The sequence below is a fragment of the Lissotriton helveticus genome, chromosome 9 (assembly GCF_964261635.1).
Source record: "Lissotriton helveticus chromosome 9, aLisHel1.1, whole genome shotgun sequence".
Taxonomy (NCBI): Eukaryota; Metazoa; Chordata; class Amphibia; order Caudata; family Salamandridae; genus Lissotriton; species Lissotriton helveticus.
Genome location: NC_136070.1, coordinates 978455199 through 978472781, shown reverse-complemented (window position 1 = coordinate 978472781; position 17583 = coordinate 978455199). Strand labels below are relative to the sequence as shown.

The following is a 17583-nucleotide window of genomic DNA, read 5'->3' as shown; positions in this document are numbered from 1 at the left end:
TCCCGATCGAAACCAGGAAGACGGTCACCCAGGCCCTCGTCACCAGCCGGCTGGACTACGGAAACACCCTCTACGCCGGAACCACAGCCAAGCTACAGAAAAGACTACAACGCATCCAGAACGCCTCCGCCCGACTCATCCTGTACATCCCTCGACGCAGCCACATCTCCAGCCACCTGAGGAACCTGCACTGGCTCCCCGTCAACAAGAGGATCACGTTCAGGCTCCTCACCCACGCACACAGTCTCTCCACAACCTGGGCCCCAAGTACCTCAACAACCGCCTGACCTTCCACAAGCCCACCCGCCAGCTACGATCCGGTAGCCTCGCCCTCGCCACCGTACCATGCATCCGAAGAGCCACCGCCGGAGGCAGATCCTTCTCCTACCTGGCGGGCAAGACTTGGAACTCCCTCCCCATCCACCTTCGGCTGACCCAGGACAACCTCGCCTTCAGGAGACAACTCAAGACCTGGCTGTTCGAGCAGTAGCGGCCCCCTTCCCCCAAGCGCCTTGAGACCCTTCCGGGTGAGTAGCGCGCTATACAAGTGTTATGATTGATTGATTGATTGATTGAAAATAAGCCAACCAGCTGATTACAAAATGATTGATGCAGGCAAAGTTAATTGTCCTGGTCCATATGCAATAGTGAGACCACAGTGTTGAACAATTCTGTAGTAGAGTTTTCGGCAGATCGTATTTTATCAGAAAAATATTGGGTTTTTGCTGAGAAAATCTGAGTTTTGTATTCTTTGCAGACTGTTATATATTTGATTTTATCAATCGAATCATAGTCCTTCCTCCATTTAGGTTCAGCTGCTCTGCATGTTTGTTTCCATTCTTCAAATCTTTGGTATACCAAGGGGCAGACTGGCGCCATGACTTGTTTGTCATCGCTGCAACCACACCAGGATTATGCCCCTTCCTGCCACCAGGATATGAGCGGCCCTGAAGATCTGGAAGTTAAAGACCACCTTGCTAACCAGGCCTGGCTATTGGAGGAAGACAAGCACCAGACTCTCAAGACACTACTTGATTCAATGCTCCTGTTCAATTTCCGAGAAGGACAGGTACACAAGTGTTGGAAAGAAATATATAAAGCTCAATATGTGGGACTTCTGCCGGCATCGCAATTTTGTCTCCAAGGTAGGATTGAATTTGGGAAGTGTCTGAGAAGCCACCTTGTGCTAGATCAGTGGAAGAAGAAAGATCTACCAACCTGACAAAGAGCTGGAGCATCCTTGCTGCCAGGAGCAGTGGCCTGGCTTCCATGTCCATTCATGCCAAGACAATACCTGTGATCCTGAAGTTTCATTACTTTTACAGCTGTCCTGTAGATTCTTGAAAGATCTTGAATTCAATTCCTCTCCTGGCCAAGGGTTAATCCTATCAGTTAAAGTAGGCCTTACATATTCTGGAACTGTTGACATATTTTTCATAGCCTCTTGGTTCCAGAAATGTTACCAATTAAAACTGAAGTCTAGATTCGCTGGAACAGGTCTAGTGGTTATTAGACTTCCTGCTGCCAATATGGGTGCCTGGCAACAGAAAATCTCTACAGAGACAAGAGGGTTTCTAGATACTCTTAACATCAAGGGACAAAAAGGTGAACGGACACCCTCTGCAACAACTCTCCTTCATCCCCCTCCTGATGCAACCTGGGGCATCCATTCTCTTTTATATTCCATTCACATCTCTGTCTTTTCATTAAGCATTATCTTCTGCACTCCTCACAGCATTACCCCACTCAAAAACGTCCATGCAGATACTGTGAAGAACATGACATTATCCAGAGAGTTCAGTTGATGTGCTTCACTTGAGCTCTGTATTTAAACATCAAAGCCAACCAGCTATGCCTATAATGAACATCAGGTAACCTTCTATAACCAGTAACAGTGCTTTATAAGGACTCAGTTTGAAATGTAGTTATTTGAGTTGGGAAAAACAAGTTTTCCACATACAACGTAATGCTGAGAATACCACTAGTCCCTCAATGTCCAAGGCTGACATTTATTCACGCAAGTACCACATTAAATATTTAGATAATCATGTATAATGCTTAGCAAAACAATCAAAGTGCTTGTTGGTGGTGTGTATATACAACAACAAAAGGCCAAGAAATGAATACAAAGGTAGGCATCAGAATTTTCTTTTGATGTGCTACAAAAAGCTAGAATTACTGATTGGCCATTTCTAGTCTCTTTATGGAAATGTTGACTGTCAGCCCTATTATGTGAGTTTTAAGGTCAACATCAGAACTAAAAGGTTTACAGCAAAACAAGATTGTGATTATTGGTGTCAAGTGCTCATAGAAGATCAATCAGCAGAAGGGGTCTAAAGTTGTTCTATAGATTTGCTTTGGCTCTGGCATTTACAAGAGGTGGAGGCAGGGAAAACAATTGGACTGGCATGACTTCCACAGCTTTCAGGGTGGCAATGCTACAAGTCAGTGCCCTTAAAGAGGCAAACCGGTATCACTTGTTCTTCAACTGAGTGGCAAAGGAATATGGATGGATAGACCCTGGCCTTGGAGATGGGGTTTAAGGATTTTATAGGAGACTTTCTCCCTTGACTGATGAGTGGAGATGGCTACTAACAGTGTACTATATGATATTGTTGATGCCTGTGCTATGTAAGACCAGCAGGAATATAGTATGTTCCATGCCCTCATGCTCCCAATGTCAGCTGGCAGAGCTGTAAGGAGCATCTCATATGTCTTCACTTAGGAGAAGGTTGCGGTATTGTTTGAGTGAATGATCAAGACTTTGAATCTCACCCTAGGCAGGAAGATTTAGTGCTGGAACGATTACCTTCAGCAACAACATGTATGTGCAAAGAGAAATCTGGATTTTCCCAAATGGCACGGATAGCGAGAGGTCAGTGGAGCACACTGCCTAGCATTTTAGCATACATTCACCCCAGATGCATTTTGGGAAATTAAGTTCACAATTGTCCCTCAAGTATCAAAGTGTCTGCGAATGTAGGCACAGCCAGTGCAAGTTTTCTCGGAATATGTGTTTCTGGATTTCTGCCATTCATCAGTAGACAATAATATGTCCATTTTAAGATGCTTGGAAAACTTCCAGCAGACGTTCGGGCCTCAATGGACAGTGCTTCCAAAGCTTTGGCCATGACTGAACGGTGGAATATGATCCTTGTTGACAGAGGTACTGGTGTTTTTTAAAGACACGAAAGCAAGCCCTCTTGCTAGGAAGTGCTCTTTAAGATCTATCTACTTGGGCACTTTCCATCTCTGAAGTCCAAGCTAGCATAGTCCGGATCAGGACACACAGCTATATCAACACTGATGGTACTGGTTAGCACAGAAGGAATAGTGCCTGTGACAGATCCTTGGGCACTGCAGTAGAGTTAATGGGGAGCTGCCTTTCTAAGTAGGAATGTGGGCATTCCAAGGGGCTTGTGGATTGGGGCCCTACTGTTAGTTCTGCACTTGGCGAAGGATTACACGATTATTATAACTTGTGATGAGAAATCAAGTCTCCATATGGTAAAGGGCCACTATTTTTTCCAAGCTATCCACTTAATTTTACAATTGGAGATGAACTTTGCAGAAAAATGTTTAAAAAGTTTAATGCCAAAGTCATGGGAACTAAACATTTACTCTGAACATCAGGTAAGCTACTGACCAAGTGTCATAACTCAGTTTATTATCCTGTCAGATTGCCCACTTCTATCAAGTCTGTTATGCTCTGAGGTGTGGGGAAATGGAGGAAAAAGAGTTTACATATGAGGAAGGGGGAGAGGGCTACAGTGGAAACTTAATCTCTTCAAATTGTGGCCCCCAGGAGACTGTCTCCCCGAGAGCAGAGTCAGAATAAGAATCTGGGAGTGAGAGAGAAAAAGGATCAGCAGAGTAATAAATTAGCTAGAATAAGGTGAGACAAAATGTCAGATAGCATAATGTGTCGCAGACTCCCCTCAAAAAGTAGGGAGTACCCGTGTCTAGATTTCATTGCTTTTTGCTCACACCTTTCATGTGTCCCGGCAGGAACTCCCTCTTCACCATGACCTTTGAAACTTGCTCTCAATAAAAGACTAGATTTGACAGTTATCAGAAAGGGGGATCTTGAAAATCGAATTGCTGAAAATTTAGAACCCTGGGAAAAGTGAGACTGTCATTCTTGGTATTAACCCCTTCCGTGCTCATGACGGCGTGTGCGCACGACAGCCGGGGGCCGTCCGAGCCACGCCCGCAAATAGAATGTCTAGCACCGCAGCGGAATTCGCGCTGCAGCCAAGGTGTTAATACTTTATCTTTGCTTAGTGTACTCCGATATTGTCTACAAATACCTCAGAAAATAGTAGTATTTACAAAGGAAAGCCAATCTGGATGCAAGTCTTATATTCCCACCATAAAAGCTTTGTAAAGGATACGATCTCTGTGTTGACAATAACTTCCAGACCATTGGGATGGAAGACGCCACTGATATTCATGTTGAATTTGTCGAATTTGTGGATCGCCTGTGCGGAGCGAACATCCCATAACACCCCATCATTCAGCACCAGGTCATCTGTTGGGTTGAAGGTGGCACAATTACGCTTGTAGTTGTTTGCCAGGTCAGAGTTGTACAGAGTCAGAAGATTATGGCCAGTTTGTATGTCGTATATCTGGAAGGGCAGGACAAAGAAAAATAAGGAACATATCAGGAGTTAAGTAAAACTTTACAGTAAAAGAAAACAACTCTATTATAACCCTTGCAAGATGTTATATCCAAATCAAAAACTAGTGAAAGCAAGTACTTTTAATCCAACAGTATGAAACAAATCTGGTTTGGGATGTATTTCATGTAGTCACATACTTGAATACATTTTTTTAGAACTGGATGGGTAATGAAGAAAAAAGGATGTTTACTCAATCCTTTTTTAATGTCAAGATGTAAGGTTGAAGCCTATCTGATTTTAAGAGTCTCGTCCACTAGCACACTTTGGTTGTTTCTTAAAGGCAGAAAGGAATGCTGGTTAGATATTGCCTAATTACATGGCATGGATGGTAGGACCAAACGTAAATATGAAAGATACTTTTGATAGAGAATTAAAATATATTTTAATTCCTAAAGTTGTTTAGATGAAATGATAAAAACACACAAGAAAACAAGTTACTTACCTGTAACTTTGGTTCCCCAGTATTGGTAACTTTCATAGATTCCCATGCTTTGTATCATTCCCCGTCGTCGGAATGGGAGCCTCGGTAGTATCACAACCATAGAAACAAAAGAGAACAAGCATTTGCAATGCAATAGGTCTCGCATTCGGAAAGTTTGAGCTATTGGTATTGTAAATGACAATTTTTTTTATTTATGTTTTGTTTTTGAAAATAGCAAAATTATTAGCTTTGTCATTTACCATGCCAATAGTTATAACTTTCGCAAAATGTGACACCTATAGCATTTGTAATGCAATATGTGTTGTATTTACAAGACTTTCATGTATTGATATTACAAATAACAATGGTTTTTATTTTTTTTAATAATTAATAGTTAAATAAAAGTTATTGTAATTCAATTCCATTCAATAATGTTTAGCAATGTGTTGACTTTTGGTGACCTCACATATGTTCACCCATGTGACTTTGCTTCAATGGGAATCTCGAGCGGCATTCGAAACTTTGAGCACATTTCGGAAGTGTTTAAACGACGTATACATGAGCCCATTAATTACTTCTTACTTTATCGTCACCCCGCGCGCAGTGGGTACTTCCGGGCAGCCTACACACCCCATATGGCGACTTCTGTCCACACATCAGTTACTCTCGTCATGACACGCCCAACATCTGCCCTCCTGTCATTATCGCCTGCTGATATTACCCCTCCCTGCTGCAGTGATCGGCTTCACAAAACATCTCACAACCAGCAAAGCTTCAACACTATCACCTGCCCCGCGGCGCTTACCGCCTCGCAGTGAACATCCACAGTCTCGGAGATCACTAAAACCCTCTCCAGCCTGAGGCCACGTTGACCCGATGAAGCCCGGGCTCTCTGCCCGTCACACCGACCCAACTTTGGATTCGCCGGTGTTCGCTCTCTTTAGGAGCTCAACCTCCCAAGTCTGCTTCCACCTCAACGTCAGCCCCAGGAAACACCTAGGCTGCGCCCGTGCACGCGCCCTGGGCGTACTGACGTCAGCGCCGTAGTAGATCAGAAGAAGAAACAAGCGTGAGGGACGCCCCGCATATGGTGATGCACTGAAGAACACACCAGAGGAGTGCGGAGCCTGTAGAGCACAGCGAGGCGACGTGACAAAAGAGCACGGTGAGTGGAGGGGGTGATATGTGTGTGTGTCTGCGTGCGTGTGTATGTGTGCGTGAGAGCCCGTGAGTGGAGGGGGAGGGGGGTGTACGAGCGTGTCTGTGTGTGTTCAAGTGTGTCTGTGCGTGTGTCTGTCTGTGTGCGCGGGGGTCTGTTTAAGGGGGGTGCGTGTGTGTATGCAGTGTGTGTGTGCCTGTGTGTGGCTGTGTATATGCGCATGCGTGAGTGTGGCTGTGTGAGTGTGTTTGCACATGGGAATACGAGGCACAAGAGGGGCACGGCGCCGTGCGCGCCCACGAGGTGAAATCTGCGCTCGTGCCCCTCTCGTGTCTACATTCCTAAATACGGGCAGCAATAGATCTCGAGCAGACTGTGTCTGCTCGACCTAAAAATAGGCCTAGGCCTCATCTCATTTTGTATCCTATCACCCTCTTTGTGTAAAAGAGACCAAACTTTTGTCAGGACCAATCAGAGCAGCCTCACCCCATAGAACCTTCCTGAGAGAGCTCAGAGCCTCAGATTTTCGTAGCCGTTGTGCAAACCGCCACTATCTCTGTAAAAAGACCGAGCTTTCCCAGGGGAGGAGGGTGGGCGCATGGGATTCTATGAAAGTTGGTATGGTCAGTGATGTAGGTGGATTATTGAAGGGTGGTCTGAAGTTCACCCTGGGAATCCATTTTGTTGGATTTAATGCCCTCACACACCCTTTCAGGTGTCATGCTTCATCATATGGGCCTTGCTCCTCGTTGGGTCGGCGGTGCAATACCCAACGGGCGACACCTCAAAGAGGGGCTCTTTAGCGGAGATCTTTTTCCAACTGCCGTATAGATGAAGTGTGGGTATGGGGCCAGATACAGATGGTAGACGTGGATATGGTGGGTTAAAATAAAGCTAGTGGTGCCAAGAGTACTTTATTCAGAAGGGCCACTGCTTTGGTTAAAAACGATTAACCTGGAGGAGAGTGGTGGAAAGTAATGTTTCCAACTCTGGTCCAAAGGTTATTATAGTCAGGTCAACATGTTTCTCGCTACAGAGAGTATATCTAGCGATTCTTCAGGACCAAGATTGACTAGTTTAGCAGGTATCTAAATGTGAAAAGAACTGTCTACACTAATTTATATAGGATGTGGTGTATGTGTGCTCCTATGGCTACCACAATTGTGTATTGGAGGGATAACACTATTATATTACCCTTCATCAAGTTGCGATTGTCAATACCTGTTAGAGGAAAGACACAAACATATCACAAAAAAGTTTTGATAGAAAAGTACATCATTGACTGTAATACTTGTGCATTTTGCATGCCGGTGGGGGTCAGACTTGTCACAACACCATTGCACAAGTGTAGCAGGCACTCTCAAAAGTGGTAGTTCAGTGAGAGTGACATGTGAATATAAACAAACTAAAAATTAGAAAATACCAATGTGGTATTCTACAGCTATTCAAAACTCACCTAGCGTTAAAAACAATCAGACAACGACAGTGTCCAGCGGGTAAAGCTTCAGGGAGATCTTCCACCATAGGGCTATATGTATAGGGGGAACATCTTAATGGCTGCATGAATTTTTCAACTTCATAGGTAATAATTACAATTATAGAGATACATTCATCAGTCTAGTGACAAAGTTAAACATTTGGACTTTGTAGTTGAACATAGTTAAGATTGTGAATATTTTTGAACCTTGTTGCTTGTAAAAAGACTAAAAAGGTCTATGGTTACTGTGTCCTTGATACTGCTTATCTGTGTATGTTTAGCCAATCTTAGTAGTGACATGGTATTAGGAACATGAAGCTATAATTTAGCTGTAAAGAGAGGCCTCGTAAGCTGTGTGTGCCCTCTCTACGATCTCACATGGATATGTTCGTCAGGGAATTGGACTCATTGGTGTTGCGATACAAGCCCTGCGTATTCAGAGGGAAGTTCCTATACAGATGCTAGTCGGGTCTAGTCACTTGTGTTGCGATAGAGGTCCCCCCTAGTGTCACAGGAGTAAGTATCATAAAAGGCATTGAAAAAAGGCTTCTATATGTAAGCCAGTCAGGTAGTATCACTGGTGTTTGTTTTTCAGGCCCGTTAAAACAAGGAGTCTATTGCGGGCCCGTTAAAACAAAGTGTCTATTGCGGGCCTGGAGTATAAATGGCTCCTATGATTTACGAGGCCCTGAGCGGCAAATCGGTCCTTTTGTAACGCCGGCGTATGTTTTATCGGGGCCGTTTAAGCAAGGAGTCTGCATGGAGTATAAGTGGCTCCTGTGATTTATCATGCGCTCAGTTGAATGTAACAATTACATATGCCCTGTCTTATTTTTACGTTTGCTGATTAGTTATGCCAGATATTTAGACTATGATAGCGGAAGCACCAATTCCTTCGTGAGCCGGCTGTACAAAGTGCTCGTGTCGGGTCACTTACTTGGTATTATCCTGAGCTGCGTTTCTAGCACCTACCCATCGCCGCTGGAACCGGGTGGATGGAGTATGTGCTGGGACTTCCGGTTTTTATGGTTTGAACAGTATACCTCTAATTGGTTCTCTGTCATGGTGGCCATTTTAGCAGGTCAAAATACGGCAAGAACTACGTAGTATATACATTTCAGAGACTTTTTGGGTTTATAATCATTATTTTCTGGGACGTTTAGATTCAGAAACAATAGAGGAAAATCCTTTAATAAACCCGTTTGTTTCTTTGTCGTTATTACGACAAAAAAGTTTAATAATAAAACGCAAGATTGCGTTTTTGTTAAAAAGTAGTGGGTAATATTAGGACTCTAAGTATAGTAGTATCGTTATTGCCACATCAGTAGACTTGTATTATCCAGGATTAATTCGGGCAGTGTTCTTGCATCTAAAAGCCTAGATGGATTGGTAAAAACGTATCGGCCATCTTGGAATGGTGAAGTTAGTGTAAGGAAGTTTATTCGCCTATAAAGTACAGATGGTGGTAGATGTCACCATGAATTAATTCGCTAATCTTAAGTATATCTTTAGGCTCTCTTTTAATGAATTGTAATCTCTCATGATATTCAGGGATGAAGTTAGGTTTCATCCAGCAAATCAATTAGAGAGTGGTCCAAGGTATGTCTTCATTCAGACCATTACTGTCACTAGATAATCTATGAATCCACCGCTGTTCTTTGTAGAACAGCCCTTCTTTGGAAACATATGGGCAAGCTTCTAAGATGAGCCATTGGAGGGAGTCTGGAGTGTGATTTCTTTCTAGGAAATGCTTGCACATTTTCGTGTTGCTCTTTTTGCATCTGAAGTTACTTCGATGTTCAGAGATTCTGGTCTTAATATTGCGTGTCGTCATGCCAATATAGTACAAGTTACATGGGCATATGATCAAATAAATGCATTTAGTACTATTACAGTTTGTGTGACCTCTCATTTCCCATTTAAAGGATTCAGATAAGGTGATGCTTTTGTACTTTTTGGTAAATGGGCATGCCGCGCAACTTCCACAAGGGTAGTGGCCGGTTACTGGTGGTAGATTCCAGAGAGTATTTTGTCTGTTAGGTTCATTTCTGGTTTTAGGTCTAGTGTGGATCAAGATGTCTTATGTTTTTTGACCTTTTGAAGGCAAACCTTGGTTGGTCTATGTTTAGGGTACCAGTATTGAGTATGGACCAATGGCGCTTCACTATTTTTCTTATCTGGTTGGATTTTGGAGTGAATGTGGTCACACATGTCATTGGTTGGGCAGTTGCGGGATTCCTTTCTCTTGGTTCTATTAGACTCTCCCTATTATTATTCTGTGCCCTCTTCATGCTTCTTTTTATGTCTCTGGTTGGGTACCCTCTTTCTCTCAAGTTCCTAGACAATATAGCAGACTCCGTTTTGTAATTAGCCATCGTGCTACAATTGCGTCGTATTCTTAGGAATTGCCCAAATGGAAGGTTGGATCGCAGGGCCTTGGGATGATGGCTGGTATAGTGTAACAGGCTGTTGCGGTCTGTGCTTTTCTTGAATAGAGTCGTGCTGAGGGATCCCCCTTCAATACTTATTTTCAGATCAAGGAATGCTATCTGGTTGTCAGAAGCTGTGATAGTGAAAGTTAGGTAAGGATTAAGGCTGTTGATCCACCCAAAAAACTCATTATATGAGTCTTTGTTTCCTGACCAAAAGATTAGGATATCATCTATGTAACGTCTCCATAGCCTGATATTCTCGTAGTAAGGATTTGTCAATGAGGATATGTGGTTTTCCTCGAAACTAGCCATGTACAGGCATGCTATGCTAGGGGCTACCGTACTCCCCATGCAAGTGCCCTGTGTCTGATGGTAGTAGGTACCCTTAAATTCGGTGAAACAAATACCATCTTATGTCCAGGACACAACAGACCTACTACGCCTGTTACAAGACTATAATGAGTCACAGAACATTGACTTTCTTATAACCCTAGATGTTGAGGCCCTCTATACCAACATCCCACAGAGGGCCTCCCTAGATGTCATGGAGGCGGCACTTGAGAAAACTGAATGGACGTCTGCAACACCCATTCCCTTTATCATGGAGTGCGCTGAAAAAGTTCTCACTGAGAACTTCTTCGAATTTAAGGGTACCTACTACCATCAGACACAGGGCACTTGCATGGGGAGTACGGTAGCCCCTAGCATAGCATGCCTGTACATGGCTAGTTTCGAGGAAAACCACATATCCTCATTGACAAATCCTTACTACGAGAATATCAGGCTATGGAGACGTTACATAGATGATATCCTAATCTTTTGGTCAGGAAACAAAGACTCATATAATGAGTTTTTTGGGTGGATCAACAGCCTTAATCCTTACCTAACTTTCACTATCACAGCTTCTGACAACCAATTAGCATTCCTTGATCTGAAAATAAGTATTGAAGGGGGATCCCTCAGCACGACTCTATTCAAGAAAAGCACAGACCGCAACAGCCTGTTACACTATACCAGCCATCATCCCAAGGCCCTGCGATCCAACCTTCCATTTGGGCAATTCCTAAGAATACGACGCAATTGTAGCACGATGGCTAATTACAAAACGGAGTCTGCTATATTGTCTAGGAACTTGAGAGAAAGAGGGTACCCAACCAGAGACATAAAAAGAAGCATGAAGAGGGCACAGAATAATAATAGGGAGAGTCTAATAGAAGCAAGAGAAAGGAATCCCGCAACTGCCCAACCAATGACATGTGTGACCACATTCACTCCAAAATCCAACCAGATAAGAAAAATAGTGAAACGCCATTGGTCCATACTCAATACTGGTACCCTAAACATAGATCAACCAAGGTTTGCCTTCAAAAGGTCAAAAAACATAAAAGACATCTTGATCCACACTAGACCTAAAACCAGAAACGAACCTAACGAACAAGTTACTTACCTTCGGTAACGCTTTTTCTGGTAGATACTATATCTGCCTGTGGATTCCTCACCTTGTGAATATCCCCCTTGCGTCAGCAACTTTCGGAAATTCTTTTGTAGCTTCGCGCCGACGTGGATCCGGACGTCACAGAGGCATGGCATCGCACGCGACTCCGCTGACGTCACCGACGCCTACAATAGGCCCACGCCGGCGTGATGACATCAGTTCCGCCCTTTTTTCCGTGCCCTCGAGGCACACGGACGGACCGATGACAGTAGACATATACACAGTATACGCAGTATAGAAATCAAGGTAACACACACAGTGTGTAGCAAATGCAATAAAACATTTGAAATAGACAAACCCTTGACCATAAAATAATACATCATATAAACAACTGGCATAGAAGAGTGGACAACGGGGAGGCGGGTGGGTCAGTGAGGAATCCACAGGCAGATATAGTATCTACCAGAAAAAGCGTTACCGAAGGTAAGTAACTTGTTCTTCTGATAGATACATCTGCCGTGTGGATTCCTCACCTTGTGAATAGAGTCCCACAGCAGTCCCCACTCCCGGAGGAGGGTGTCCACTCTTCTAGACCAGGAAATCCTGGAGTACAGAGCGCGCAAAGTGACCCTCCCTCCTCACTTCGGAATCCAAGCAGTAATGCTTCGCGAAAGTGTGGAGGGAAGACCAAGTTGCCGCTCTACAAATATCCTCAACAGGCACACCTCTAGCCAATGCTGAGGTCGAAGACTTAGCTCTAGTTGAATGAGCCCTTATACCCTCTGGTGGGTCCTTACCGGCCAGAGAGTAGCAGATCTTAATGCAGAGGACGATCCATTTCGACAAAGTCCTCTTATGGACCGCTCTTCCTTTCTTGCAGCCAGCAAAGCCAATGAAAAGCTGGTCATCCACTCGACAGTCTTTAGTCCTGTCCAAGTAAAAAGACACCGCCCTCTTGGGGTCAAGACGGTGTAATCTCTCCTCCTCCTTGGAAGGGTGAGGAAGAGGATAAAAAGTAGGAAGGGTAATGGATTGACCAAGGTGGAAAGGAGTCACCACCTTTGGCAGAAAAGCAGCCCTGGTCCTAAGAACCATTCGTTCAGCATGAATGGTCAGGAATGGGGGCTTGGAACTAAGAGCTTGAAGCTCACTTACCCTCCTTGCCGAGGTGATTGCAACGAGAAAAACCGTTTTGAAAGTCAGAAGCCTCATGTGACATTTGTGAAGAGGCTCAAAAGGAGCACCCATTAAAAATGTCAAAACTAGATTCAAATCCCACTGAGGCACAATAAAAGGTGTAGGAGGGAACCTATTAGTGAGGCCCTTCAAAAACCTCAAAACAATGGGAGACTTAAAAAGAGAAGGCTGGTCAGGCAAACAGATAAAAGCCGACAGCGCAGAAAGATAACCCTTCACCGTGGCAACAGCAAGCCCCTGCTGAGCCAGAGAAAGGGCAAACTGGAGCACATCAGATAAATGGGACCTCAAAGGGTCTATAGATTTCTCCCTGCACCAAGCAACAAACTTAGACCACCTATAAGAATAGATGGACTTAGTGGAGTCACGCCTGGCTGACAAAATGACATACACCACATCGTGAGGGAGAGAAAAAGAAATCAAGTTGCCCCGCTCAATCTCCAGGCATGAAGGTGTAAGGTCTGGAGGTGGGGGTGTAGAACCTGCCCCTCCATCTGAGAGAGGAGATCTGCCCTGTGAGGGAGACGGAGCGGCGGGTGAGAGGAGAGGTGGAGAAGGTCTGAGTACCACACCCTTCTTGGCCAATCCGGGGCGATCAATATGACTTGGGCCCGGTCTTGGCGAATTTTCCTCAGAACCCGAGGAATCAAAGGTATGGGAGGAAACGCGTAAAGGAGTTGCGAGTTCCAACTCAACTGAAACGCGTCCCCCAAGGCTCCTTGCAACGGATACTGGAGACTGCAGAATGACAGGCAGTGAGCATTCTCGCGAGTGGCGAACAGATCCACCCGAGGAGTCCCCCACATCCTAAAGATGTCGTGAACTACCTCTGGGTGAAGCCTCCACTCGTGATCGGCAGAGAACTGCCGACTGAGACTGTCTGCACGAACGTTCAGAACTCCGGCCAGATGATTTGCCAACAGACAAATCCGATGGTCCTGAACCCAGGACCAGAGGCGCAGAGCCTCCTTGCAGAGACACTGCGACCCTACTCCTCCCTGCTTGTTGACGTACCACATCGCGGTCGTGTTGTCCGTCAGGACATGGACTGACTGACCGCGAAGGGAAGGGAGGAAGGCCTTGAGCGCCAGACGTATCGCCCGCAATTCTAGAAGGTTGATGTGAAGCAACCTTTCCTCTGGAGACCAAAGACCTTTGACCTCCAGATCCCCCAGATGAGCACCCCACCCTAGAGTGGATGCATCCGATATCACTGTGGCCATCGATGGAGGCAGTTGGAAAGGCTTCCCTTGAGACAGATTGCCTTCCACGCTCCACCAAGATAGATCCGCCGCAGTTTCTCTGGAGATCTTCACTGACTCCCTGAGATCTCCGTTGTGTTGATACCACTGCCTGCGGAGGCACCACTGGAGTGCCCTCATGTGCCAGCGTGCATGGTTGACCAACAGAATGCATGAAGCCATCAGACCGAGCAGGCGAAGAACCTTCAGGACTGGAACGACCGCTCCATTGAAAAATAAAGGAATCATCTCCTGTATGTCGCGAATCCTTTGTGGAGGAGGGAATGCGCGACACACAGTAGTGTCCAGTACCGCACCTATGAACAGGTTGCGCTGGGAGGGCACCAGGTGAGACTTGGGTACATTTATCGAAAAACCCAACCTGTGTAACAACTGAGTTGTCCCTTGCAGATGATGGAGCACCTTCTCCGGCGACTCCGCTTTGATCAGCCAGTCGTCTAGATACGGAAACACATGAATCCCCGATCTCCTGAGATGAGCTGCCACCACTGCCATCACCTTGGTGAAGGCTCGAGGTGCAGTAGTAAGACCAAACGGAAGGACCACAAACTGGTAGTGCTGTGACCCAACCGTGAAACGGAGATACTTTCTGTGCGACTTCAAGATGGGAATATGAAAATACGCATCCTGCAAGTCGATCGACACCATCCAGTCTTCTTCCAGCAGCGCTTGAAGAACCTGTGCAAGAGTGAGCATTTTGAACTTTTCCTGCCTCAGGTAAAGGTTCAAAACCCTGAGGTCCAGGATCGGCCGAAGCCTGCCATCTTTCTTGGGGATCAGGAAATACCGGGAGTAGCACCCCTGACCCCTTTCCTGCTCTGGAACCACCTCTATCGCACCTTTTCGGAACAGTGCCAGGACTTCTTCCTGCAGGAGAAGCAGGTGGTCTTCCGAACAATAACCCTGGCAAGGAGGGTAATTGGGAGGGAATTCCTGGAAAGGAAGAGCATACCCATTCTCTACAAGATTGAGAACCCAAAGATCCGATGTTATTAATTCCCAATCTTGTAGAAAATGTGTAAGCCGACCCCCCACTGGGCCCACATGATCCGGAATGGCGGATCTAGGGCTGCTTTGCTGCGTTGGCAGGGGGTTGGGAAGGAGAGGAGGAGGAGGAGGAGGAGGAAGCTTGACGACCTCTAGGGCGGGATCTTTGTCTGCCCCTGTACGACTTGTACAGTGTATTCTGTTGCTGTTGAGGCTGCTGCTGGGATGATCTGTAAGATCGAAAGGAAGATCGGCCAAACCCTCTGAAACGTCTTCCGGTAGTACCCCTGGACTGAAGACTTAAAGATTTCGCAGTGGCCCTACTGTCCTTAAAACGCTCCAAGGCAGTATCAGCCTTCTTGCCAAATAAGCCTGACCCATCGAAAGGCAAGTCCATCAAGACAGACTGGACGTCTGCAGAGAACTCTGATGATTTGAGCCAGGCAGCCCTCCTGGTGGCCACGGAGGAGCCCATGATCCTTGCCACTGAGTCCGCGGTATCCAGACCACTCTGGATGACCTGCCTCGCAGCTGCTTGAGTGTCCGAAACCACTTCTTGAAAATCCTTCCTGTCATTCTCAGGAACCTTTGGAATCAACTGCTTGACAGAGTCCATCAAAGCATGGATATACCTCCCCATCAGACACGTAGCATTGGTTGATTTTAATGCCATCCTGGCTGACGAGAAAATCTTTTTGGCACTTTGGTCTTGCTTCCTGGATTTCTTATCTTCAGGAACCTGTGGAAACGCACCAGCAGATTTCTTTGAGCAAGCAGCCTGCACCACCAAACTCTCAGGCAGAGGATGCGTTGTTAAAAATGCAGGGTCCTCCGGTGCAGCTCTATATCTCCTCGCCACTGTCCTAGAAACTGCAGTAGCAGATAAGGGTTTTTTCCAGACCTCATAGATAGGCTCAGACAAGGCCTCGTTGAAGGGCAACATAGGTTCAATCACAGATGAGGGTGAATGAAGCACCTCAGTCAAAATATTAGGTTTGTAATCAGCAGTGGGTAGAGTAATGTTCAGTAAACTCGCTGCTTTTTTAATAACAGTGTGGTAAGGTACCACATCCTTTGATGGAACATTTGATACAAAAGCCAATTCCCATTCAGGCGATAGTTCAAGCCCACTGGCCTCACACAAATCTTAAAAGGGATCCTCAGAATCCTGCAACTCCCCTTCTTCAGTATCTGAATACCCATATTTCTCCTCTTCTAGAAGTCTCTGGGCCTTTCTCCGAGACCTTTCCTTTACATCCGAAGTCAAAGGATTCGGAATCGACTCCGACGGGGTCGGTGCTGGCGTCGAACCCGACGTCGGACGAGGTCTTTCAACACGAGGTCGGACAGAATCCTGCCTCGGAGTCGTAGGTAACGGCGTCGATGGGATCAGCGTCGATGGGATCGGCGTCGATGGCATCGGCGTCGATGGCATCGGCGTCGTGCGCTTCGGCGTCGTGCGCTTCGGCGTCGTGCGCTTCGGCGTCGTGCGCTTCGACGTCGTGCGCTTCGGCGTCGACAACACCGGTGGTGTCGGAAAATGCCAATGCGGTGGTAGAGCCAGCATAAAAGGCATGAAGGGTGCAGGGGCATAAGCCTGTGGAACCCCTAAGTTAAAGGCCATAGGACCCGTGGGACCAACAGGTGCACCAGACGGGAACATTGCCCTGGAATAGACACCAAACATGGCGTTCAGGAACTGAGAAGGATCCTGACCTGGAGTCGGAAACTCAGGATATGGACCTCTGGGATGTTCCTGAGGAGGTGGAGTCGACACGACGTCGACCTCTTCTTCGGGTGCAGGAACCGGAGTCGACGAACCATCAGGTGCCGGAACTTCGGCTCCACCAGTCCCCTGCTCCTCACCTTCATCCTCCTGACCAGAAGGATTAGATAGAATCGGAGAATGGACCTGTTCTTGAGGTTCGGGTGAACCCGGATGCGAAGCCTCTTCATGTTTCGACTCCGAAACCTCCACTTCTTTATTCATAAGCTTGACCTGGGACTTCGGTCTTGAGCCAGATTCCTTCCCAGAGTGATGACGTGACTCATGGCTCCTCTTCCTGTGCTTCTTCTTAGAAGACTTCGAAGCATGAGCCGAAGACGACTCCGAGTGTGACCTCGAACGAGACCTCGACCGACGAGATCGAGACTTCGAAGATTTTTTCGCTTTCTTGCTCTTGAGTTTTGCCACGAGGAGTTTTGTCTCTCTCTCTCTCAAGGCTTTTGGAGTCATCTTCCTGCAGCAAGAACAGTCCTCGACATCATGATCGGAGCTTAAACACCAGACACAACATTCGTGAGGATCGGTGATAGACATAGTCTTGCCACATTCACCGCAGGCCTTAAATCCAGTTTTCTTCGACGACATCCCAAAGAGAATGAAGATAGACACAATAATACGAAAATAGTAACAAAGTTACTGTAAGCTACTACACGATCCCTGAAAACCGTTAGCGTCGACGACGCGGAAAAAAGGGAACTGATGTCATCACGCCGGCGTGGGCCTATTGTAGGCGTCGGTGACGTCA

The 17583-nt window shown here is 46.1% G+C and overlaps 1 protein-coding gene across 7 annotated transcripts in view; it reads right to left on the bottom strand.

The window, feature by feature from the left end:
- The window catches only part of DCAF1 (DDB1 and CUL4 associated factor 1), a 928365-nt gene that overhangs the window by 211464 nt on the left and 699318 nt on the right, over nt 1-17583 (bottom strand). For all 7 annotated transcript variants that reach the window (XM_078661275.1, XM_078661278.1, XM_078661277.1 and 4 more), the window contains one exon: nt 4395-4628. In XM_078661275.1, the coding sequence (XP_078517401.1) occupies nt 4395-4628 (234 nt within the window). The remainder of the gene's footprint in view (nt 1-4394; nt 4629-17583) is intronic.